The following is a 24,779-nucleotide window of genomic DNA, read 5'->3' on the forward strand; positions in this document are numbered from 1 at the left end:
TTTCTAAATCAATGATGGTGACACCCTATGAAAAAACAACTTCATGAAGGGACAAGGAGATAACTCTGTAACCCACTTCCTGGCTAAAGACCTTCTGCATACCAACATTTTGACTAAATATGGGTCTGAAACTAAACAAATGAGATACACAAGATACGGAAAAAAAATCACGAGGCATGTGCTACTACTGGTTTGTTGCCAAATACGTCAACTGAGCAATGTCTGTGTCACGCCATGCACTCCATGTGAAAACCTGCTGCCTGCAAATGACACATTTACCATCTTGGTCAGTGCGGAAATTCTCCGACACATTAGAAATCTAAAGCAGAGTGAACATTAATTTCCAGCTTGAAAATCGTAGATCAAGTCACAACTGCAGTATTGTAAAATTGTAAATATAGCAATATATTTTCGCTAAATCTTACAGGCCTGCTGCCAACATCCGCAGAAGAGGGTGTGATGCATGCTGAATTTTCCTTATGTACTGTAGATTTTTTTAAGCGTATACTATAATGTTCCTGCTAGAAGTGAGGCTGTCCTTATTATTGTTCAGCGTTTTGACTTTTATCAACACATGCTGCGAGACTTGTCTCTTAAACATGTCTTCATGGAGATTTTTTACTCTGCTCTACGAAGGAAGTATTGGGTTTTCACTGCAAGCTTAAGAAAAAACAAAAAGCAAAATCACACAAGTTCCAAGATGATAGCAAATCTTTATTAACAAGATAGCAAGTTAAAACAATCACTGACTAGGACATGAAGTGAACTCAGACTTAAAAATTGCTTAAAATACTTTGGCAGGCAGTTTTACTTTACGAAAATTATGCAAAAATCCAGGTCAGATTTTACAAGAGAAGAACATTCTGGCAAAACTCAAGGTTGTTAATCAGTAGAATTGACACTCCAAAAACGGTGTCACTCCAAAACTGTGAGCTTCTTTAGTTTTGAAACTTTTGAACTACTAAGCAAAACGCAAAAAAAAAAAGATCCAGTATTTGCAAATTGTAATTTACAATGTGTTTGAATGTAAGTGTAGGTGGAGCATCAGGATCCACATCCTCTTTTCCCTTGTCCAGCTCACTCCAACCCCACCAGTTTTTTCAACTTTAAACAAGTTTAGTTCCCGATTAAGCCTGACCTAAATCAGACAACAGTGATGGTAAGAGCAGATATCAGGGCAGCTTTCCTCACTGGGTGGAGCATCCGCCCCCACAAGCAACACATTACATACTTTCACATCCCCTGCTGCTGTTTACCATTTTAGCTGTTTGTTTTTGTTTGTTTGTTAGTGTTTTCTTAAATATAATTTTTGCAAAAGCAGCAGTAAACCCAAAGTAAAAGTTCAACTATGTCTGTTGAGCCTGCTGATATGTAAGAAGATACAGTCTAGGATATTGTGCGATGTCAGAAATATCCAACCACGTTTTGATATGTTTGTTTTCAACTGTAAAATTGAACAGCCAATGGTATTTCAAAGCTCATTAGTATTAGTAAAGAAAATTATTCTTTCTAAAAAAAAAAACATTCTCAACAGTCATTTGTTAATAGAGCACTTTTTGTCTCATAGAAACACTTTACCCTCCTTAATGGCTTCATAAAGGTCATCAGTCACGACCTCGTAACACCCAGCACGACTGTTCAGAAAATAGATCTTTTCACTTGTGTCTTGGGGCTTGTATCCTTCACTCTGCAAACGAATCTTTTGAATTTTGAAAGTACCTGAGGATAAAAAGTGGGAAAATAAGTTTGCAGGCAAATTTAAAAAAAGGAAAAAAAAAATGTTAGTCCTTGAACTGTGGTCTCGCCTGTTGTGTCGACAGCTGGCATAAGTCGCAGGAAGACAGGCCGTGCATAAGAGGGAAGGGCTTTTTGTGTGGAGGTGAAGAACGCAGGGAGGTCCACATGGCCCTCATCAGCTATTGCTGCCATGCCAGCCTTTCCCTCCACACCTGCACATACACAGATACACCGGTACTTGAGTCAGTGCTTTCTCTCGCCCCCTGTCATTTGTATTTGTATGCGTTTTCCAGAGGTGTCAAGTAACAAAGTACAAATACTCTGTTACCTTACTTAAGTAGAAATTTTGGTTATCTATATTTCACTGGAGTAATTATTTTTCAGACGACTTTTTACTTTTACTCCTTACATTTTCACGCAATTATCTGTACTTTTTACTCCTTACATTTTAAAAACAGCCTTGTTACTCCATTTCATTTCGGCCTTTAAAAAAAACTATCCAGTTAAATTGCTCCATCCGGATAGAGTGAATTTGGTTGTGGTTGTGGCACAGATGTTCTTGTCCAGTTTTGTTCTTACATCCGTTGCCTCAGATTCCTGCAACTAAACTTGGATGTACATTCCAATAAAGGTTAGGATAAATGATAACATGCCTCTGAAGTTGGACTTTTTGCACCATTACAATACTTATAGGCAACTAGTCATCATATCTCCTGCTCTCTGAAACACATATTAATGCTCAATAGTACACATATATGGTTCTTTAATATATTTGCATTATACTAAGATGCATTCATTTTCAATGGCTTTTGTCCTTAATGGCTTTTTCCCCCTTACATTACTTTTACTTTTATATTTTAAGTAGTTCTGAAACCAGTACTTTTATACTTTTATTTGAGTAAAAAACTTGAGTTGATACTTCAACTTCTACAGGAGTATTTATAAACTCTAGTATCTACACTTCTACCTGAGTAATGAATGTGAATACTTTTGACACCTCTGGTGTTTTCTCATATGTACCTGGTACAGAAACCCCATAAACAGCTACATCAGTGTGCCCCAGCAGGCCACTGAGGACTCCCTCCACCTCTGTGGTGGAGACATTCTCCCCTCGCCAGCGAAACGTGTCCCCACTGCGGTCCCTGAAGTACATGTAGCCATATTCATCCATCACCAGCACGTCACCTGATGGCAGAAAGCGAAAAGAAATTCAAATGATCTTTATCATAATTATTCTCAAGGATGTTACAGAAATCTCGACAATGACTCAGTCTGTGTGATTCAGCGTTATAGTGCTGCTTTTGATGTACAACTGTGCTGACTTAGTTACGTTTATTCACGCCGTAACAGTAGTTTTGTACATCTGGTAGTTATGATCTTAAATATTCCGATTTATTTTTGTCAGAAACAAAGACTGCTTCTCATCCTTGTCACCCTGCATTGGAATAAACAGGTAAAGTAGCAGCAAGAGGAAAAAGCACATTACAGGTTCTATTAGTTTGTTGTTACTGTAACTCAGAGATCTGAAGTCGGCTTGATCTTGAAGTGGTGAGAAAGTGGTAAGCAGAGACCTTTCTGTTTATACGATTAAAGTCAGCATATCGTGGCTCTTTATGCTTATATGAAAAGCAGGACCGACCACGGTAGTGCCTGGCTGACGCAACACCTCGGCTCATATTGGGGCTTTTGGTCTCCTTGAGATTTACAGTTGAGTTTTCTGTTAGAATTTGGATTTTTGACACATTTTTCTGCCATTTTAGACGCCATGCTTTATTAGTGATATGTGCTGATAGTTAGGAAACGTCTTAACACAATTTGTGATGAGTAAACACACGATTGGTAAAATTGGTAAAATTTCAAAAGACCAAATTATATTAAGAATAAAGACCCTTAATCCATATGTGCTGAGGTGGGGAGGAGCAAGGAGGGATTTTCTTCTCTTATTCAGTCTGAGGTATGTGATATCTCTGGGAAATAACACAGATGAGCTCAGAGCACTGATGAGGACACAGAGGCAATACTAGAAATGCCATATTATGCATTTCACAGAGAAATTACAATAAAAGCATTTCCCAGCCTACAGCACCTCCTTACAGGACAGACTGATGAAACAAAAACAGACTCCAGACAGTTGTTAGACTGAAGGAGGAGGATTTACAGCTCATGTTAACAACAGATGTTGCAATTCAGGACATCTTGAAAAGGAGCATCTCCAGCCCCAGATATTAAACATTTGAAGGGGTTGTGAGTTAGTTTCTGATACTCGATGTGGCATCATCAGTTTTGTTATTGCCAGGCAACAGATTAACCTCCTAAAAGCATTTATTATGATCTGCACAGATTTCAACCACGCCTACTGCTTTCCTGTATTCCACCGTTCAAATAGTTTGTCAAATTATTCATTCCTATCTTCCTTAATTTAGTCGATAATGTAACATAATATTTTCCTTTTCTGGTCAATAATGTATCTAAGTCAATTAAGACAATTTGTAATCCAGTCATTTTATACTGGATTCCTTTGTGTAAATCTGGATATTCAAACGTATATTTTACATTTTGATTACTACAGTGGGACTAATCAACAGAGGATAAAACGTGCCTGAGACATAAGCTGAGTCCCCCATCTTGAATACATTGTAGGCTATTTTCTGATTGGATGAGTCCTGGTCGGCGTAGCCGTCAAATCTCCTGAGCGGATCAGTCTTATTGATGCGTCCCACTAACATTCCTGGTTCACCTGCAGAGGCAAAGAGAGACCTTTTGTTGATCATCTGCAACATGATTTTATACCGTTGTGGCTTTTGAATGTGTGTTGTGTGTGTGATCTTACCAGGCAGACACGGTATACAAAGTCCCTGTGGATCCCTGAGCAGTTCTCTCTGATCCTCCTGCATCCTGACCAGTCGGATGGGGTAAAAGCTGGGAAGGATGCGACTATTGAAACCACATGCTCCCACCTGAATGTGCATATATATGATACAAGACCAGTTTTTTCTTTTTTAAATGCTTCCACTGACTGAGAATTCAAACAACCTGTATTAAAGCACACCTTGCCATCTATGTTGATCAAGCTACAGTTGCACTCTGTTGCACCATAAAATTCCCCAACTCTTTGAATCCTGAATCTCTGGACAAACTCTTCCCACACCGAGGGGCGGAGGCCGTTACCGATGGCAACTCGGACCCGATGACGAGCCTCAGATGGGCGAACGGGCTGGGCCAAAAGATAACGGCAGATCTCACCAATATACTGGATTGCCTGTACGAGCACAATCACACCAGAAATTAAAATGACTTGTGAACAAAAATCCCTCAAGAAAGTCAACATTGCACTTGTTTAGTGGCAGATAAACTCATTATTAGAGCGTGCTCTCACAGTGCAGTTGTGTTTGACGCAGTCATCCCAGAAGCGAGTGGCTGAGAACTTCCTCCTGATTACAACAGTCAAACCAAACAGCAAACACTGTCCAACACCCATGACGGTGCCTTGAAACAAATGACAACAAACATTTGACAACACATTCAGAAAGACAGTCATTTTATTTTTAGCTCTTGCCAAAATCTTTCAGATTCTTATGATATTTTTCATAATATAAGTCAAAAGTCTTAAACTTGAACATCATTGTGTGTTTAAAAGGACAGAAATTCAAACTGACACTCAGGAGGCAGGTGAAGAAGATAATAACTTATAATAAAAAAAAACTAAAAGCAATGCTACTAGGGACAAAACTAAAATCGGTAAAAGAAGACAACAAATGACATAAATTATAGAAAATAAGTATCCACCAGTGAAGAAAGGAAACCAGATTGAATACATACTGAGACAGTTGATCACCAACTGCATGTGTGTAGTATTTAGTACCTAAAACCTGAGCCGTTGTTTATACCTGGACTTTACACTACTAATATGTACTGATTTTGAAAACATGTAGTATGTAAATGATTGCACAATTTGCCTTAGTTTGACATGACAAACACTGACATTGAACTATTTCTGGAAAAATACTTAAAATGCAAAAACTGCCCTACTGTGCATATTCCATTCCATAATGCAATGGGCTACTACGGTGTAATTTTGCTAACTCCTGGTTTCAAAGCTGGATCACTTTTACGGTGCTCTGCGTGCACGGTACTATAAGTGGTTTGAGAAAAGGCCCTGTGTAAAGCAAAAACAGCCCACAAGACTTTTTATTCATAATTATTCTGAATCAAATAAGAAAGTACACTGGAAAAATGATGCAAAGATCACAACTGAGAATTAAGTGACAAATAACAAAACAGAATTCCACAGACCAGGACGCTAAAGTTGTTACTGAGAAGGAAGGACATTGGAGACAAATATATTGACACCTACCAGCAGAGTGATAGAGGGGGAGGCAGTTATAGATGATGTCATCAGGACGCAAACCAAAGGAGTGAAAACCAAAAGCAGCAATGCGAAAATACCTGCCATGAAAGATGGAATAAACCTGAGAAATGATCACCAATCATCAATACTCCTTATTGAAAATTAGACACATATAAATTAGGTTTGGTGATTTTCAACTAGGGGTGGGTGTTGCCAAGGACTTCATGACACGATACACATCACGATACTTGAGTCACGACACGATATTGCAATATCCAAATTTTTTGATATATTGCGATGTTATACATAGTTCGCTGAAAACTGTAAAAGGCATCATGCACCTTAAAATCCAAGTTGCAAGTACATCAGATTATAGTGATAATTCATGGGATAAACCAAATCCATTTATTGTAACTATACAAGCTAAAGTTACAGCATGTTTTTCATATTATTTACATAATATTAAATTAACATTAACAATGTTATTAAAGCTATACAATAAAGTCATACTGGATTTACAACCCGTCCATAATATGTATGTAACTTGCAAAGTTTTAGTAGACTGGAGTGCAAATTTTACTGATGAAATAGTTACTCAAAATTATTGGGACACAGATGAAGAAAATACTTCAGTAAAAGTGCTCATGCAACTATTTAGAAATACTGCTCTATAAGTGAATGTTCAGTATAAAAATCCTACTAAATATATTCCTGCTTTTTTCCATCTTTGCGGTAGTTAAAGAGCTGCTGTGATCCATTTGATTACTATATCATTAAAGCTTCACAACTGTCAGACTCCTAACGATAATCTGCTTCTCCTGAGGGAGAAGAAAAACATCTTATTCCCTTCTTCATTTTTTATTTATTTCAGTCAAGTGAAGCCAAGAATAGCTGCGCCCACAGCACAATATTCTGATGGTATCTATCATATCAAGATGACAGTTCTTGGTTTCCTGCCTTAAGAGGTTGATTTTTTGTGTTATCTAAGAAAAAATCAGCCCATTCTTTTTGTTATCTTGGAGAAGAAAAGCATTATATTTATTCAAGACCACTGGACTGGATTGCTAGGTAACAGAGAACCAAGGGGAAGCGAGAGGTGTTATAAATTTACAAATAAATCTACGTAAGGTTTTCATGAAGGTCAAGAAACATCAGTTTATGCACCAATTTTAAAAAAAGGTATGTTATTTTTCTTAACAACAAACGTTTGTTTAATTATTCATTTTGTAAAAATGTATGAAAGTAACTAGTGAATAAAAACATTTTAATATAGTGAGGTGGATACTATAATATTTTGCCCTATTTACTTGGGTGAAGTATGGTGCAAGTACCAAGAATATAGTAGCAACAAAATGAGATATAATACATTACAATGCTGGTAATTAAAAAAAAAAACAACATTTATTTGTCGTACAAAAAGAATTAGCAAACTAAATTACAATGCTTGCTTTCCACCTCTGCTGTCAGGATCTACCGTAAGTATTGTTTGTTCATTTGTCACAGTTCAAATGTGCATGAATCATCAGTTCAGATCACAGATGGACTCACCGGCTGTGCACCACTATAGCTGCTTTGGGCAGTCCCGTCGTACCAGAGGTGTAAATGTAGAAAAGTCTGTCTGCATTGAAAGAGAGGAGACAGTTCTAGATAGATGTATTTTCCATGTTTGACAGGGTTTCACTTGAGTGGTATGAGTGGCTTCTCCCTCTGCAGGCTGAGCAAGCAAAGACTTGAAGAGTATAAACGCAGGAATGCAACATGACAGCAAAGGTAAATTATTATTAATAATAATATAATACAAACAATATATAAACAATGCAGATAATTAACTTAATTCATAAAGTTGCTTATTTCTATTGCTGTTGTAAATTAATGCAATTAATCTAATTAATTTACAAGAGCTAAAGTATACATGATAACTCAAATCTGGTTTTGGTGGCAAGCAAATGTGCGTTATTCCTTGTTGCATGTGGATTTTTTTTTTTAATTAGAGTTCATGACGATGTCTTTGACACTTGTCTGCTCAGGTTCATTTTAAACAGGTTTAAACTAATAAAACGACCAGAAGGGGGGGGGGGTTCTAGTTCCTAGCAGCTTTGGCAGGCAAAGACTTGCTGAGGAGAAGGTGTTGCAATCCAAATTTGTAAAGTGTAACATGAGAATAATATGGCATGCTGTGGACAGACTGTGCAGACCTTACCGTTGAACTGTTTTTGGAGTTTAAAATGCGGTGGATAAGTAGGAGAAGAGGCCAGCATTGCATCCAGACCACAAACTTGGAGGTTGCAGAGTTTCCAATCCTCCTCCTCCTTCTCCTCCCCCTCTTTCTCACCAATGCTGAACAAAACCATTCCAGGCTGCAAAGAGCCGCCCACTTCTGATACCGCTGGAGTACAATCAACAAAAATATGTGGAGAAGAAAACACACCCCTTTTTTAAATGACTGGTTGAAAAAAAAAAGTTATCTAACACTTAACGGATTACATTGTCTTTTATAATACCGTAAACGTCATGCAAATGTTAGCTGCTGTCATTTATGTAAAACTCTATCAACAAATATGTCCAGCCACATCATCTAATCCCACCTTGAGTCATTTCTTTGCCAAATATTATCGCCCGAGCACCAGATACCCCAAGGCAGTGCAGCAGTGAGTGTTGTCTAAGGTTGTTGTTGATGAGTGCCGCCTCGACACCTATCACAGCCAGACCCAGCCACAGAGCCACCACCGATGGCCTGCTTTCCATGTACAAAGCCACGACATCGCCCTCCGTCCAGCCCTGGGCCAGAGCCCAATGAGCCACAGCATGGCATCGCTCCTGCAGCTCCCTAAAACTCCAAACCTGGAGTAAATCAACATGGAAAACACGTCAGCTGGTTTCGCTCTTTAATTTATAGCTAAGCAAAAATAGATTCTGATTATGTATTTATTTTCCTCACCTCCCCAGTGGCTTCATAAATCAAGGCTGGTTTATCTGGGTGTAGCGTGACCATCCGGGCAAACAAAGCTGGAACTGTGCTTCTGTTTTGCTGATTACGATACATGGAAACCCTCACTCGCACTATAACAACCAGGCACCTGTTGGGCAGCAAACAGTAGAGAGGGAGGAATGAAGATAGGTTGAAAACAGGAATGGTGTAGGCAACATGTAAAATAAGTTTATTTCAAATGAGAGACATTAATCAAAGCATGCTACATTCATCCAAACCACTTGAATACATTAGGTCTCTCTTTATGGTGTGTAGAGCGATATGAAAGTTCCTCCAGGATCCCATCCAAGCCATAAAGAGCCCCAGCCCTGCTAACAGGCTGTAGAACCAGTGGAAGGAGAGCAAGACTCCAACCAAACCAACGAGGCTCAAAATGACTCCTCTCATCAGCTTCATGATCTGCAGGGACACAAACAATAATCTCGTGCACAAAACGAATCAAAGTCAACAGTTCAGACTCGTAGAGAGGACACTTACCAGTCCAGAAACTCTTATCGTGCTCCACTTTGAAAAATATCCCAAAAATTTAAAAAGAGAAGAAAAGCAGTAGCCCTGGATATTTTCTGTGTAGCTGAGCCACAGTGTCCACAGCAGCAGCAGCAGCTCAGAACAGATGTTTACTGAGAGACTGACAGAGGTGAAATGCCTGCAAGCTGCTCACAGCAGAGAGCAGTGCAGGTTACAACTCATGGCTGCTGCGTCACCGAGCAGCGACTGTTGTGAGATCACCCCTGGAGGCAAAATGCAACTTTGTAAACAGCAAACATTATGGAGAACAGAACATGGATGATTTATAAGTTGACTCATCACTAAATAAAAGTTACAATTGAAATAACTGCATTCAGATAATTAATTGAACTTAATTTAAATTTAACTGAAAATGAAAAATCACAACAGAAAAGCGCCTAATAAATTACGAGATAATTATCAGTAATGATATAAAATGCAGGTATTGTTTTAAAACCAGGTTATTTTTTTGCATGATAGATGTCATACAAATGTAGAGGAAAGAAAACATTCTCTCTTCAAATGCAGCATTAAATAAGTAAATATCCACCAAATAGCTTTTCTATTGCTTTTCTACAGCTTTATTTCAAATATCCCACAATGCAACAAAGCATCAATGAAATAAAATAACTAGAGCACACAAATTGGTTGTGAGAGACAACCAGGACGGGAGTCCAAAGCTACTTTGGCTGGTTTTCATCGATGATACAGATAGAAAACGGAGAGAGCTAGACAACACTTCTGAAACGTGACCAAATATTGTTTCACATGAAACTGAGACATATATTTTAACATCAGAAAAAAAGTTTTTAGGGCTTTAAATTATCTGTGAACTTGAAACTGCCAGCAAAGGTTTGTGGTGAAATTATCTGTGTAAGATTTGAGTCTTGTTTTGGTTAAATGGCCAAACTCTTCTTAAGGATATTTTGTACATGCAAAATGATACACAGAACATCTTATTTTTATATTGAAGTTTTAATAAACTATTTATCAACATTAAAAACATCCCTATTTTTTCTTTAATAGTTTCTCACTGAAACATTTTTGTATCAAGACTACACAGGATAATTCTATTTATGTATTTACTGTTTTTATTATTATTATTAATATTATTACAGAGGTGGTCCAGAGGTCTCAGAAATTCACCAAATATGACACATATCCGGCTTCATACTTTTAAACTGTCTAAATAGATGTAACAGTCCATATGCTTGCTGTTTCTACTTGTGCTTCCCTCATCAAAAACAATTCATGTTTTACTCATGTATTACTTCATATATCATGAATATTACGCCGTCTGTCTGCCAAAGACCTTTGAATGAAGGGTTTGTTTGACAGTAATGATGTTGAAAAAGGTGTTATCACAACACACGTCCATCTATCTCGTTCATCTTTCAAGAAAATATTTGATGAATAACAAGACTCCTTGGAGATTCCTTTTGTCAGTACACAAACTCATCTTGACTCATGGAGACTGTTAACTATTAGTTTTAAAGGAATGTGGCGTCAACATGACACCCTTGAGTCGCTATACAACCTAGATGGGGAATGATGACAGACAATCAACACACTTGTAAAGAAGATACGTTTCAAAGGAAGTGGACACTTTATTGAAGTTTGCGGTCAATATTTTGAAAAGAAAAATACCGAAGTATCAAATAAAATATACCATGAGAAAAAAAAGTACATATAAACATAATATATTCCAACAAGGCTTGCGTTCACAAATGTACAAAGCTGCTTTCATTTTTACACATTTCACATTTTGCTTCTCGGTTGGTTTTAATCAGGAATATAAAAGCCAACTAAGAATTAATAACAAAACCAACCAAGTCAAACAAACTAAAAATTTCTGTTCAATTGTCCTAATGATTAAATTTTTTTTTAATTTTTGTAACAGTATATTTTTTTCACAACTAAACATTTATGTTCTCAAAGTGAGCTGCTCCTCACACGTTTGTGGTTTTTAACACTGTGGAAGTTCACAGGTGCTGGGTCATTAATTTTCTTAAGGAAAAGTGTAATAAAATCAACAGTCAGGTCTGGACACATCCCTATGACTGTAAACGCTCTCATTCCAGAGATGCAGCTTCATCTTTACGGTAACATTTTATGCAGACACACACAAGCGGCTATAATAAGAACAATTTGATTGCAGGAAGCTGCAGTCTTATCAGAGGGGCGCGTCTGTTCTTTTTAATGGTAAGCAGCCACTTTTCCCCCCAGACTTGATCATGTAGCTTGCCGTTGCAAGAAAAATAATTTTCCATTACAAGTTAATGTTAAATATGGTATATTAAAACCTTATTTTTTAACACTTGTATAATACGCAGTCAAACCATGTGCTCATGATCATATGGATGAATAAATCTATTGTCTGCACTAGGAAATATATAAATAAAAATCTCAATTTTGGTCACTCTGAAAGGAATATAGAGCTTATATTAAGATTGTGATATGTACTTAATAAACCAATGAGCTACTCAAGTAGTTTCACTTTCACTTAAACAGTTCCTAAATAAAATAGATTTAACGGTTGGCTTCTTGTCGTCAATTTAATTATCTTTCCAAAATATTTCCAGAAAACTGCGATGGACTGGCGGCCTGTCCAAGGTGTACATCTGGCCTTCACTCATAGTGAGCTGGGATGGGCTCCAGCACATCACTGAATTGAGACCCTGAATTGGATTAAGTGGGAATAGATAACAGATGGATTTCTAATTCATTTCCAATGTGATGTACTGCTAGTGCTGTAGAAGACGAGCAGTCAGCACAGTAACCCACATACAGAAGTAAATATCACACCTTAAGACCTGAAAACCAACTGAGTGGCAAATAACACGCTTCACAAATGTGGATGTTGTGTTTAAATAAACATCCCATTACCTTAATTAGAGTGTGGAAAGGTTTACCACCTTTCAGTAATTACACGTCTTAGTACCAACTGCTGTTTCACTTTCATAAACGGTATAACTAAAAACGTAAAATGCTCCTTTAGAAAAACAAAACAAAAACATGAATAGCTCAGAAGCATAGGTATAGTTTTGTGCATTTTATATAAATATATGCCCTTATCTAACAGACTGTATAAAAAGATGGATGAAGCTTCACACAGCGGAAATGCCTTAAATGCACCTTCTAATGACCTGCATGAAGCCCCCTCTGTCACTGCAAAAATTATTTTCCACAGAAGTCTGCAGGAAAATGATTCCACTTTTCACTTGATTTTTAACCTCAGTAAAATATACCTTTGATGGGTAATTACTGACTTAATTGTTAATGTTCACATTACACTGAGAAGAGGGAGCCAACAAACACTGTCAATATGGCCATGTCCATCTATTTTATACAGTCTTTCCAGAATAACAAATCTTACACCACCTTTAGGTGTGTCCAAAGTGACAGATTTAGCAATAAATGTAAATTGTTTAATCTGGCATATAGGCGACAAAGAGAAAGATGTAATTCCTATTAGAAATCAGTCAAACATTTAGCGTTAAAAGAGTAAAGTTAGCCTGTGAAGGAGTGTAAAAGGCTCTTCATATCTGTGACTCTTGTGTGTGCCGCCCACTCCGAGAACCCTGAAGAGACACAAAGCACAACATGAGACAGCAGAGCAAGGCAAGGGGCAAGGCAAGTTTATTTGTATAGCACAATTCAACAAGGGGATTCAACGTGCTTTAACATCATATACTGTAGGAGAAGATGAAAAGCATGATTTGAAAGAAAGAAAGAAAGAAGATACAATATGATCAAATTGTGATCAAAACCTGATGGGTCAGGAGGTCAGGGATGTATTTTGGTCAAAACTTTAAAGTCTATCATCTGATTAACAGTGTAAAGAACTCAGAGCTGGGATGATGTGGTCCACTTTTTTGGACTAGTGACCATTGATGAGACCAGTGTGGACTCGAGCAGAGAGTTCTGAATGAGCTGCAGTTGTCTAACTGATTTTTTAGGCAGACTGGGATGGAAATTTCCAGTCACTCTGCAAGGTATTGTGTCTGTGCAGTCTGGGTTTAGCTCTCTGACACAGCTGCAAAGATGTTGTTTTGAGAACTGCAGATTATTTTGTCTAAATAGCACTGTAAAACTGTTGTACTGACGCCTCTCTGGGTCACTCGTGTATTGAAACTTGGAATGTATGTTTTGACCCTTTTGCATGCAAAAGAGATAATTCACTAATCCGAGTCATATTGCCTAGTCTTTATTTAAGAGTGCTATTATATTATTTCAGTCTTACTCAGGTATTGCAGTCACCTTGAGTTGTTACAATGTGCTTATACAGAGATATTAGATATTGTTTTCCACAACAGTGACCAACAGCGACCATGAAGGGACATCGTCTGCACATTTTCTCCCCGTTGCAGAGTGCACGTCCTTGGAAGACCTGCCAGCCTTACCCCAGATAGGGTTTGAAGGGATGCGGTCTGATGTCAGCTTTGAGTGGAGGGAGGTGCACTATCCATATCTACAAGAACCTTGGTGACCTTTTCTGAGCGAGACTGAGCCTTCCTTTTTTTGGAATTGATAAAGTATCTATATATCTATATAACGGCATTTCCTTCATAGTTAAATAAATAAATAAATACATATTTAAATTACTAAATATTCAATTAAATAAAATAATATGACGATGAAATTATACAAAATACATCTTGAATTAATAAATATTGAAATAAATAAATTAATATGATGTAAAAAATAAATACAAAATGAATAATACAATCTTTATTTTTTAAATGACAACTTTTTTTATTTCATGACACTTTTATTTCATGATATATTTATTTATTTCATGACAAATTATTTCATATTTGGTATATTTATTTATTTCATGACACTTTTATTTCACAATGGTATGTATATATTGTGTGTGTGACTGGGGTGTTCCAACAGCCTGACTCGTTTTTTAACTACTATTGTAGATTCGCCCATGTTTACATTAGATTCAAGACCTGTTGCATGACCTAGTTTCAATAAAACTATTCATGAACTTTAATATTAAACATGCTAAGTCTGTCTTGTAGACGATGAGCTGTAAGTGGTGGACGTTTGAAATTTTCTTTGTATAGTGTGTGTGACCCTCGCTTTCAGCATCACCTGATAAATGACGGGTCACACACACCATCTAGTGACACTCTGATGAAGGTGAAAGGAATCGTCGAAACATGTCTGGTAATTAAAAACTGAAATTATTTTTCCGAAAAAAAGAACTAACAAAGTAATAGTTTATCAGTGTGTTTATCTGGTTTTAATGTAAATGATGTGATTGTAACTTTATCCTTGCAGGTAGATGCTTTTGATGTCTGACGTTTATTTTCACAAATCTATACGGGATATGTGCTTCGGTGTGCGTGTTGGTTGCAAAGCTGGATATAATGCAGGTGCTTCAGAGGGAGGACAGTTCAGTAGTTCAGTAGTACACTCGTTCCTCATATATCAGGATCATCTCAGCCTGGTTGTAGCTCAGAAGAGCATATAGGTAATCTTTAGTAGAAAAAGAAGTTTCTCTTTTAAGTTTAATTTAATATGATTTTGTTATTAAGATAAAATAGAGCTGCAACAATTAATCAAGTAATCGATGACTAATTGTCTTTTGAATTAATCGCCAACTATTTCGATAATCGACTAATCGTTTTAAGTTTGTTAGGATTGGGTTGGAGTGGGACCCAGATGCAGGAAATCAGAAGGCAGGAGTTCCAAAAAATGTGATTTATTTAACTAAAACAAAACCAAAATGCTGCTAAGCAGGATACAAAAACCAGAGCCCTTAACAAGAATCAAAAGTACAAAAACGTGACATGGCACATGGAGGACAAAACAGTACGGACCAGCAGGGAGCAAGGGAAAGACAAGACCAGATATACACACAAGGGTTAGCGAGACACAGGTGGACGGTCAGGGCACAGGAAACAGGAAAGTCAAGGCATAACTCAAACACAAAGACACAGGCTTCAAAATAAAACAGGAAGTGACAAAACCGTGAGTCTTTTATTTTTGAAATAAAAAATCAAAATTCTCCGATTGCAGCATTGTAAATATAAATATTTTATGGTTTCTGTAGTCTATGACATTAAATGGAATATTTTGGGATCATGGACTGTTGGTTTGTACAAAATGAGACATTGTGGATTGAGGGTGTCTTCTTGAACTTTGGGGATCAACATTTTTCATTATTTCTCACCATTTTATAGACCTACTGTAAATCCAAACAGATTGTTTATTTCTATTTACTTTTTGTAACATTAGCAGCTAAATATTTCCACCACTCTACTATAGTAATCTGGCATTGAAATAATTTACAGACAAAATAATATGTTGTTGAGTCCTGTTGTAACTGTTGCATTGAACTTTTTGATGAGTGGGAGAGAGAAAAGCACTGAGCTGGTGGCTTATAGTTTTGTGTTAATTTGTGTTTAAATTTGATATAGAATAATGAGCTTTTGATGATTACTTACCCATATGTGCATGCATGGATTTGTGGTTGTGTGCAGAACCTGTTCGATTGTGACCATATGTAGGGGTGAAAAGGTACATCGTATTTCGGTATACCGGGGTGGTGTAAAGCCACACTGGTGACACCGTGAGATTCCCAAGCTCACAGAAACCATAATGAATGAATTACTTTAATATCATGCAGTGCTGCCGGTGCAACCCCAGATTAAAAAGAATATGCACAGTTTAAATCCATGCAGGTAAGATTAATCATTATAAATCTCTCGGTAGCCGGTCTACGATGTTTAATTCAAAAAGCATTGTTATTGTTGTTGTAAGTCGCTTTCATTCTCCATGGAACGGCGTGGTCTTGTTGTCTACAGAAGATGCAGATCTACAAGACATCACTACGTTGCTTTGCAATGCTTTGTTCACTTGTAGATTGTTTTTTGTTTGGTGAAGTCAGGCCAAAGCACAACCCGAATTTGACTAAAGAAAAAAAAAAAAGATGGAAGAAACGAACAAGAGAGAAAGATGGAGTGTAATAGATAGATGCAAGGAGAGATGAATAATAGAGGCAGTATGACAAACATACTATATACATCTTCACATAAGGCCTCTTCTATAGCTGAAATATGAGATAGATAGATACATGTAGATAGATAGATACTTTAGTGACTGAATATAAATAATTACATTTAGCTGACACTTACCGTAAGTATAAACCAAAAATAAGTTGTATTACTTTACATAAAGCATGTAATTTCATTTGATGAATTGATACTGATACGTGTCGGTTTTGTTGGTCATTTCATGGCCCCTAGTACCAAAAGAAATCTGTCAATGTGAAATACCGCTGTATACAATACTAACACCGTCACCTTAACGTACTGTAAAATCCCATACCGTTTTGAAGAAGGACGATTGACAACTTTGTTCATGTGTTCAATTTCTTTCTACATTTGGACTAGTAGCATTGACAGGAAACAAAACTTACACGTGACTCACTGCTGGACTTCTGTGGTGTGCAGATACAGGAGAGGAAGTGGACATACTCATCTCTCACCTGCAGAGGGCAGCAGAGGGTGAGCAAAATAATTTGCTGAAATTGAAAATTGAGATGCCGGTGTAATCTGCTTTGTTAGTCATTAATAGTGTTTCTTTTTACATTTGAATTTCTTTCTTTCTTTTAGGCTATTAAATTAATGCTTAGCTTAGCCTCATCCATTTCAACACAGAAACAGCCCCAGTCCCTACCTGTTTAGACAGCAGGCAGAGAATGATGAAGACCAGGATACCCTGCAGGCTGTTGAGGACAGTAAAAATATACACCACCACTGTTGTGTCCTCTTGGAACAAGTGGGATCCAAACACCCGCATCAGATGCAGTATGGACATCTGGCCTATGGCTGTGACTGCGAAAGCTCTGCAAGTAAAAAGGAGGAAGAAGAAAAAAGTTGAAGAAAAAGTATAAAATGGCCTAGATGCTTCTTTCGTGTCTTGGAAAACCCCTAAAGAGAGATGGGGTTAAAGTTTATTCATTAATTTCTGTTGTGCGCGATCATGACACTAGGTACTGATACTTCAGAGAAACACTTAAAAGCCAAATTTAACATTGTTGTTGAAATACATTCCTTCAGAAAGCATGTACAATCTTCTCGTGAGACAATTACATAACATGTGTCAGTCTTACATGACGATGCTTCAAGATGTGTTTTTAACAATAAAACTGATTAAATGATCCACGACCAATTAACTGAACATGTGACCCAGCAAAAGAGAATAATTTCTGGATTGAGGTAGATTTTACCATGGACAAAGCAGTCATACTTTGCTACACGACTAGAATCTAGTGCTTAACATACAGTATAAAAATAATTTCCAGAAATGGCATTGTATCTTGAAACACGAAAAGAACAATCATTCAAGTAAATGTATCTCTTCTTTTATTTTATTTTAATTCCTGTTTCACCCCACTAACTTAACATGGCTGCAAATGTGCCTCCACTACTGATGTTTTTTGCTTTGCTTTGGAAAATTACATTTGATTCAAACATTTTTCTATCACATACCTACTGTACCAAATCTATATACTTTTTATTTTGGTGCTTGTCTGTGCTGTCAAGAATTCAGGTGAATTTAGGAACATTATAAGAGCAACAACCCAGGCATTTATACATTCATTAGCATGCACACTGACTTAGTTTTCTGCAGTTTGGAGAGGTCTGTGTTAACGCTGGTGAACTTCTGGGCGAGTTTCCAGCCAGTGACGATGAAGAGACAGACATTCAGGACGATGATGACGCACACAGGTCCGAAGAAGCTCCAGATGAGACCGTCTTTCAGCGACAGCCAACAGCTACGTTGAGGAAGAAGGGAACACATGTTTATACAGAAAGTTTCTTAAGGCTGAATTATACTTCTGCGTCAAAACGACGCCGTGTCTACGGCGTGTGGTTTTTGGACACGCAGAGGACACGCCGTCACATGCGCCGTCAGTGACGTGCACCTCCCGAAAATTGTAACTACGCGTCGAGGAGACGCCGTCCACACGCAGACCGAGAGGGCTGTGATTGGTTCGTTTGAAAGCGAAGCATTTCCGGTTTCCGGTTTGAATCAGTAGTGAACTTCCAGGGCTTTTTTCTTCGTTTATATGTGATTTTTTTTGTTTTTGTTTTTTGCACAATAGTTGTCCTTATTTCTTTGATTTACTGTGACCGGAAAAAGTCGGATAAACCATTCAGAAAAAGATCGCTAACTAGTGGCCGCGGGGGGGTACTGCACCGCGACCAAATGGAGAGACGGAGAAGTCCGAAGGATTCGTGACGACGTCACGGGTGCGCCGTGTGCTCTGCGTGTGTGTGACGCAGAAGTATACCCGCACCTTTACTCACATAGATTGTTAACAGTATGTGCAATCCACTTTTATAGTTACCATAACATAACCAAAGATGCAAGCACAAACAAAGATACATACATACAACAAACAAAGCAATTTCCACTAAATGTTCCTTTTATTTACACACTTACTGCTGGTCAGTGCCGTATCCCTTTGGTCGGATGATGGCTGATACAATGATGATAGCGAGAGGTGTTCCATAACCAGTGAGATAAAGGTAGAGGGGCCGAATTGTGGCATTGAACACCAGGACAACCATGCGGTAGAGCTGCACCCCTTCTAACAGCATCCAGGCAAACACGCCCAAAAAGAAGAAATGGAGCAACGCTGCAACAAACCTGCAGCCACCCTATAAAATAAAAAGACATGTGGAGATGTAGCAGGTCAAGGAAGATGGAGTTTGTCACAACTATTGTATGATGAAGGAAATACTTTATTAATAGGAGGTAACACAAGAAAGCTCTTTCATTAGGCCAACTTCCTGTCACCAATCAGGAAGTGCAGGAGACTGGAGGCAGGAGTTTGCAGATCAACAAGGAGGGATGGAGGTAATGACCATAGATTGTATAAAACAATTCTTCCCTTAGGGCGCAGCCATGTTGCATGAGAAGCTGATGGGAACACGTTCATTGCATGTCAAAGTTAGTTAGATTTGCTCCCAGCTCTTTCAGCCAAACCCCACTGAAATATCCGCGAAAACTGTCAGCAGAGCTTTACAGCGGGATATACTGTTTAACATGTTGACTTGATGGTTTAGCCAACACTGGGTTAATACAGACTGCTTGTTGCTTTGCTAAGTGCATTAGTATGACAATTACAGATGTGGAAGTGATACAAACAAACTTCTCATTAAGTGCCAATTCTGTCTTTTTCTTTCTGAAAAAAAACAACACACAACCCACATACACACTCACACACACACACAACATTCTGACCTGTCACACTAAAACAAGTATTCCTATTTAAGATCAGTTGAGAGTCCAGCAGTCAAGCTAATCCATAGCACCTACTTTCAGTCAGAGTTTGTTTTTCCTTTGCTTACCTCAGGGTTAATTTGAGAAATGCCAGTCAGGAAGACGAGGTCAGCCATGAAGAGGCAGATGCAAAGGTGCAGGTGGATGGTGGTGCGGGTTCCTTGTATGGAACGGCAAAACTTAAACGTCAGAATGCTTAGTGCCAGAAACACCAAGGAGATGATCAGTCCAATCTTGGTCACTACCAGAAGTCCAAAGGTGTGCTGGAAAAGGAGATGTTGAGTTCTTATGGTGGTGTATCTCAGAAATTACAAAGAAAAAATGTAATGTAACCAAGAGGTTCTGTAAAAATATGTTGTTACGACAAGCTCCTAGAAAAGGTCAGTGACATAAACACCAGATGTTTTAGGGTAGTTCAAAATGACTTAAACGTTTTAACAATGATAGGGCAACTAAGGACTAAACAAGTGCTGGTTAGGAAAAAAAACAATAGGGGGCATGGTGGCGCAGCTGGTAGTGCAACCGCCTCACAGCTAGAAGGTCCTGGTTCAATTCTCGCCAGGGAAACTGTGAGTGCTGAGGGCGTGTTCATTTCCCTTTCCCTTCTGTGTGAACTTTGCATAGCTTAGCTTATGTGAGCTACCCTCACAAAAACATGCAGCAGTCCTATACACTGCCCCCTCTGGACAGCCGGGGCACCATATGGGGTGGGGAGGATCTGGCCGGAATATTGTGGTCCTTCCACACGCTAGGTCCGGCCAGAGAAGCCCCACCCTGTCTGGTGAAAAGAAGTGGCGTGCTCACTCCTCAACTAAGAAGGAGCCTTGAGCTCAGTGCAGGGCCTCCCGGGGTTGGCAGAGGGAGAGCAATGCCCAGGACTAACTTAGGTAGGAGCATTGGGTGACAAAATGGGGAAAAAAAAAAATCTGCAATCCTCTACCAACCCCGGGAGGGCCCTGCACTGAACTTAGGTCTCCTTCTTAACCTGAGGAGTGAGCAGGCCGCTTCTTTTCACCAGACAGGGTGGGGCTTCTCCGGCCGGACGTAGCGCGTGGAAGGATGGCCTAGTATTGTCCTTTTTTCGTGAAATATAAGCAAAGTTTGGAGCATTTCTGCCTACACGCCATGTTGGAAACATTCTGAGCCAAAATACGAAGCGTGTACATGATGTCATCGCGTAAATCAAGTCAGACATTGACAGAACCTATAAATGGAATCGTTAGGCAGACGGGTTAACGAAACTAACTACTGGGAACCGGTTCTCGATTCCCATCCCTACACACAAGTAGCCAGTGTTAGCAGCAACAGGTCCATACATTAGCCATCCATCCATCATCTATACCCACTTATTCCAATACTGCTTACCTCAAGTGCCATCAGCACAGCAAAGCTGCTCAGATGGTTGCATGAACACACGATATGGGTGACATTAGACTGTTGCTGATTGCAACCATCGGTGGACCAAACCCCTCTTTTATTCCAGTGTACACAGATGTACCTCACCTCAGGGGATTCTACTTTCTGAAAGACAACTCAAAGTCAAAGACAAAGATTCATAACGTACAAGGATTTATAACTTTTTGTTGTCACAAAGACAGGTCTAATTTCTCGAAGCAAACAGTCTTGTAAGAACTTGTCTTGTAAAGGCTGTATAATTAATAACAGAAATTAGACTTAGCGGGAGCAAGGAGATGGCTTTGTAGTTTACGGCTGAAATAAACTTTGATATAATTTTGTGCAGGATCCATGACTGTGACGACTGTGGCACAGGAGGGATTACCTGCAAATACCTGAAGGTGATATTGAAAGAGTTCTGCAGGTTCCAAGGGGATGGGTTTGATGCCACAACAGACACAACTTTGGAGAAGACCTGGAAGGACACACCACCCCTCCCATGTTCTTTCAGCCTCTCAAAAGATCTGTTCACAGATTCCTCAAGGTTCTTGTAGCTCAACAATGCAGCCATAGCAAAACCTGCAGATGAGACTCAGAGTTAGACTATTTAATAGATGCACAGCCTTATTTATTTATTAAAACTAAAGAGGACTTTACCAGGGTATGGTCCCATCCCAAGCACCGTATCCCAGTCAGTACTGAGAGTAGCATAGTCATTGGTCAGATGGATTGGTCCAGTTGGTCGGTTCTTTCCTCTTTCAACAGCAATTTGTACCCCTGTTTAAGTAAATATGTACAGTAATGCCAGTCCTTTAAGTTTTTTATCATTATTTTCTTCATTGAGGAAGAGAAAAAGGTGATGACATTTTCAATGTGTAAATCACAACAGTGTTCATGGATAAAAACATTGTACCTGTCTCTGTGGTCTCCATCTTGGTTGCGTTGGCTTTGAGTTGAGGACCAATCAGTAAAATAGAGTCCACCATGGCACACAGCAGACTGCTCACACTTTCCATGCTGACCAGAGGTCCAGGAGACAGGATCGACACAGTTGCTTTGAGAAGTTTCTATGCGAGATGCAGGATATAAAGTTGTAATAATTTTGTTTTTTGAAACTGTCCATCCATCCATCTTTATCCGCTTATCTGTAATCGGGTTGTGGGGGCAGCAGTCTGAGCAGAGATGCCCTCACCCCACACACTTCCCAGACACTGCCCTCATCCCAGACATTTCCTCCAGCTCTTTCGGGGGGACTCCAGGGCATTCCCAGGCTAGTCAGAGTCATAGTCTCTCCAGCATGTCCTGGGTCTTCTCCTGGTGGGACATGCCTGGAACACCTCTCGAGGGAGGTGTCCAGGAGGCATCTGATACAGATGCCCAAGTCACCTCAGACTGTCTCCTCTCGATGTGAAAGAGCAGCGGTTCAACTCCAAGCTCATCCCGAGTGACTGAGCTTCTCACCCTATCTCTAAGGGAGCGTTCAGCCACCCTGCAGAGGAAACTCATCTAGGCCACTTGTATTCAGACATTACCCATAGTTCATGACCATCGGTGAGGGTTGGAGCATATATTGACCAGTAAATCGAGACCTTCGCCTTGCGACTCAGCTCGTTCTTGACCAGGACAGTCCGGTACACCAACAGCATAACACCGGACGCTGCTCTTCAAAACTTCTATGAATGTCAAGCTCCATATTTCCCTCACTTGTGAATTAGACCCCGAGATACTTAAAGTCCTCCACATTTGCAGGACCCCACCCCCTACCCAGAGAGGGCACGCCACCCTTTTCCAGTGGAGAGCCATTGGCCTTGGATTTGGAGGTGCTGAATCCCATCCCAGCTGTTTCACACTAGGCTGCAAACCACCCCAGCACATGCTGAAGGTCCTGGCTCAATGAAGGCAACAGGACAACATTGTTGGCAAAAAGCACAGACAAAATTGTGCGATTCCCAAACTGAATCCCCTCCGCCCCCTGGCTATAACTAGAAATCCGATCCATAAAAATTATGAACATAACCGGTGACAAAGGGCACCCCTGCCAAAGTCCAACATGCACTGGGTACAAGTCTGACTTACTGCCGGCAATGAGAACCAAGCTCCTGCTCTGGTCATACAGAGACCGAACAGCCCTTAGCAGAGGGCCCCGGACCCCATATTCATTGAGAACCTCCCCAAGAATGCAACGATCGAATGACTTCTCCAGATCCACAAAGCACATATGGACTGGTTTGGCAAAATGCCGATGAACCCTCAAGCACCCTGCGGAGGGGATAGAGCTGGTCCAGTGTTCCACGATCAGCACAATCAGGACGACCAGGACGACTTGGACGAAAACTCTGGAATCCAAGGTTCGACTAACAGCCAGATTCTCCTCTCTAGTACCCTGGCGTAGACTTTCCCGGGGAGGCTGAAAAGTGTGATCCCCCTGTAGTTGGAACACATTGTCCGGTCCCCCTTTTTGAAAAAAGGGACCACCACCCCAGTTTCCCACCCCAGCGGCACTATCCCCTTCCTCCATGCAATGTCGCAGAGGCGTGTCAACCAAGACAGCCCTACGACATCCAGAGACTTGAGGTACTCAGGGCGAATCTCATCCACCCCCCGTGCCTTGCTACTGAGGAACTTACGAATTTCTTCACGGTTGACCAATAGTCCTCCTCCATGGCGTCACTGAACTCCTCCCAGGCCCGAGTTTTTGCCCCCAGGACTGCCCGAGCTGCAGCTATTTTATTTTTATTTTTTTCAAACGTATCAAACATACTCAGCTAAAATTTGTTTTCTCAGATATAACTGTAAAAAAACATCTGTTTGTGGAAGTTTTAGGTTCACAGATAACCTTTTAATCTAGCTAAAGTAAACTTGGACTACTTTGTAAGACACCCAGCTCAGATACATGAATTACTTAACATTCTGTGTCATGTGTTGTGGTGCCATTTTTGCACACATTGGGAAAACCTTTTCATGAGCGCCAACATGTAAAAAGTATATACAGTAATGAGTATCAGTATGTACTTATAAAGCATTTATTGATGGACTTCTGTCATATAGATTCACCTTGCAACAAAATAAAATACGGTAAAACAAAAAAAAACAACAAGAAAATCAAAGGTTTATGCTGTGAACTTACGATTGAGTTACCACACATTTGGATTTGGAGTCAGGCTGTGCGTGTTTGAGGTTTGTATCTTTACCTCAAGTAACACCTCTCCATCAGCATTCCCTTCCCCAGAAGAGGCTGAGTTGGACAGAGCCAGACAGCTGTTTCTCATTATCGACAGAATGTCCACTAGGCCTACCAACGACTGGGAAACACAGACAGACAGAATAAGGAGTGACTCATATGGATAGAAATATCAGTAACACAGTGTCTCTTGTTCGCGTGTGGGTTACTGGGGTAACCCACCATGGAGCCCCACCCAGCTAGGGGCCAGCTTCACTGCCTTCAGGTCAGGGAAGAGGCTGTGGATGTTAATTTAGTTTATGAACTAAATA

General features: G+C 39.5%; 2 protein-coding genes across 3 annotated transcripts in view; both read right to left on the bottom strand.

Moving 5' to 3' along the window:
• Positions 1–700: 700 nt before the first annotated feature.
• Positions 701–9,718, bottom strand: LOC133443904 (long-chain fatty acid transport protein 1-like). Of its 2 annotated transcripts, none has more exons than XM_061721249.1 (14): positions 9,552–9,718; positions 9,304–9,473; positions 9,024–9,162; positions 8,671–8,926; positions 8,286–8,462; positions 7,634–7,703; positions 6,092–6,183; positions 5,114–5,223; positions 4,787–4,996; positions 4,568–4,694; positions 4,337–4,474; positions 2,758–2,922; positions 1,806–1,949; positions 701–1,719 (listed from the first exon to the last, which is right to left on the bottom strand). In XM_061721249.1, the coding sequence occupies exons 2-14, from the start codon at positions 9,468–9,470 to the stop codon at positions 1,562–1,564; spliced, it is 1,953 nt and encodes a 650-aa protein (XP_061577233.1). In that variant the 5' UTR covers positions 9,471–9,473; positions 9,552–9,718; the 3' UTR covers positions 701–1,561. The 2 variants fall into 2 exon arrangements, with proteins under 2 accessions (XP_061577233.1, XP_061577224.1); XM_061721240.1 differs by having other exon boundaries at positions 8,286–8,471; positions 9,552–9,716.
• Positions 9,719–12,576: 2,858 nt separating this feature from the next.
• Positions 12,577–24,779, bottom strand: part of LOC133423312 (adhesion G protein-coupled receptor E1-like) — a 29,999-nt gene continuing 17,796 nt past the window's right edge. The window contains exons 7-17 of the mRNA XM_061713829.1: positions 24,479–24,589; positions 22,201–22,354; positions 21,945–22,064; positions 21,673–21,866; positions 21,258–21,413; positions 19,961–20,155; positions 19,050–19,267; positions 18,220–18,378; positions 17,277–17,445; positions 17,017–17,085; positions 12,577–13,162 (exon numbers count right to left, since the gene is read on the bottom strand). Coding sequence (XP_061569813.1) covers positions 13,121–13,162; positions 17,017–17,085; positions 17,277–17,445; positions 18,220–18,378; positions 19,050–19,267; positions 19,961–20,155; positions 21,258–21,413; positions 21,673–21,866; positions 21,945–22,064; positions 22,201–22,354; positions 24,479–24,589 — 1,587 coding nt within the window. The 3' untranslated portion in view covers positions 12,577–13,120. The remainder of the gene's footprint in view (positions 13,163–17,016; positions 17,086–17,276; positions 17,446–18,219; positions 18,379–19,049; positions 19,268–19,960; positions 20,156–21,257; positions 21,414–21,672; positions 21,867–21,944; positions 22,065–22,200; positions 22,355–24,478; positions 24,590–24,779) is intronic.

This window comes from Cololabis saira, chromosome 1 (genome assembly GCF_033807715.1).
Source record: "Cololabis saira isolate AMF1-May2022 chromosome 1, fColSai1.1, whole genome shotgun sequence".
In the NCBI taxonomy this organism is placed as follows: Eukaryota; Metazoa; Chordata; class Actinopteri; order Beloniformes; family Belonidae; genus Cololabis; species Cololabis saira.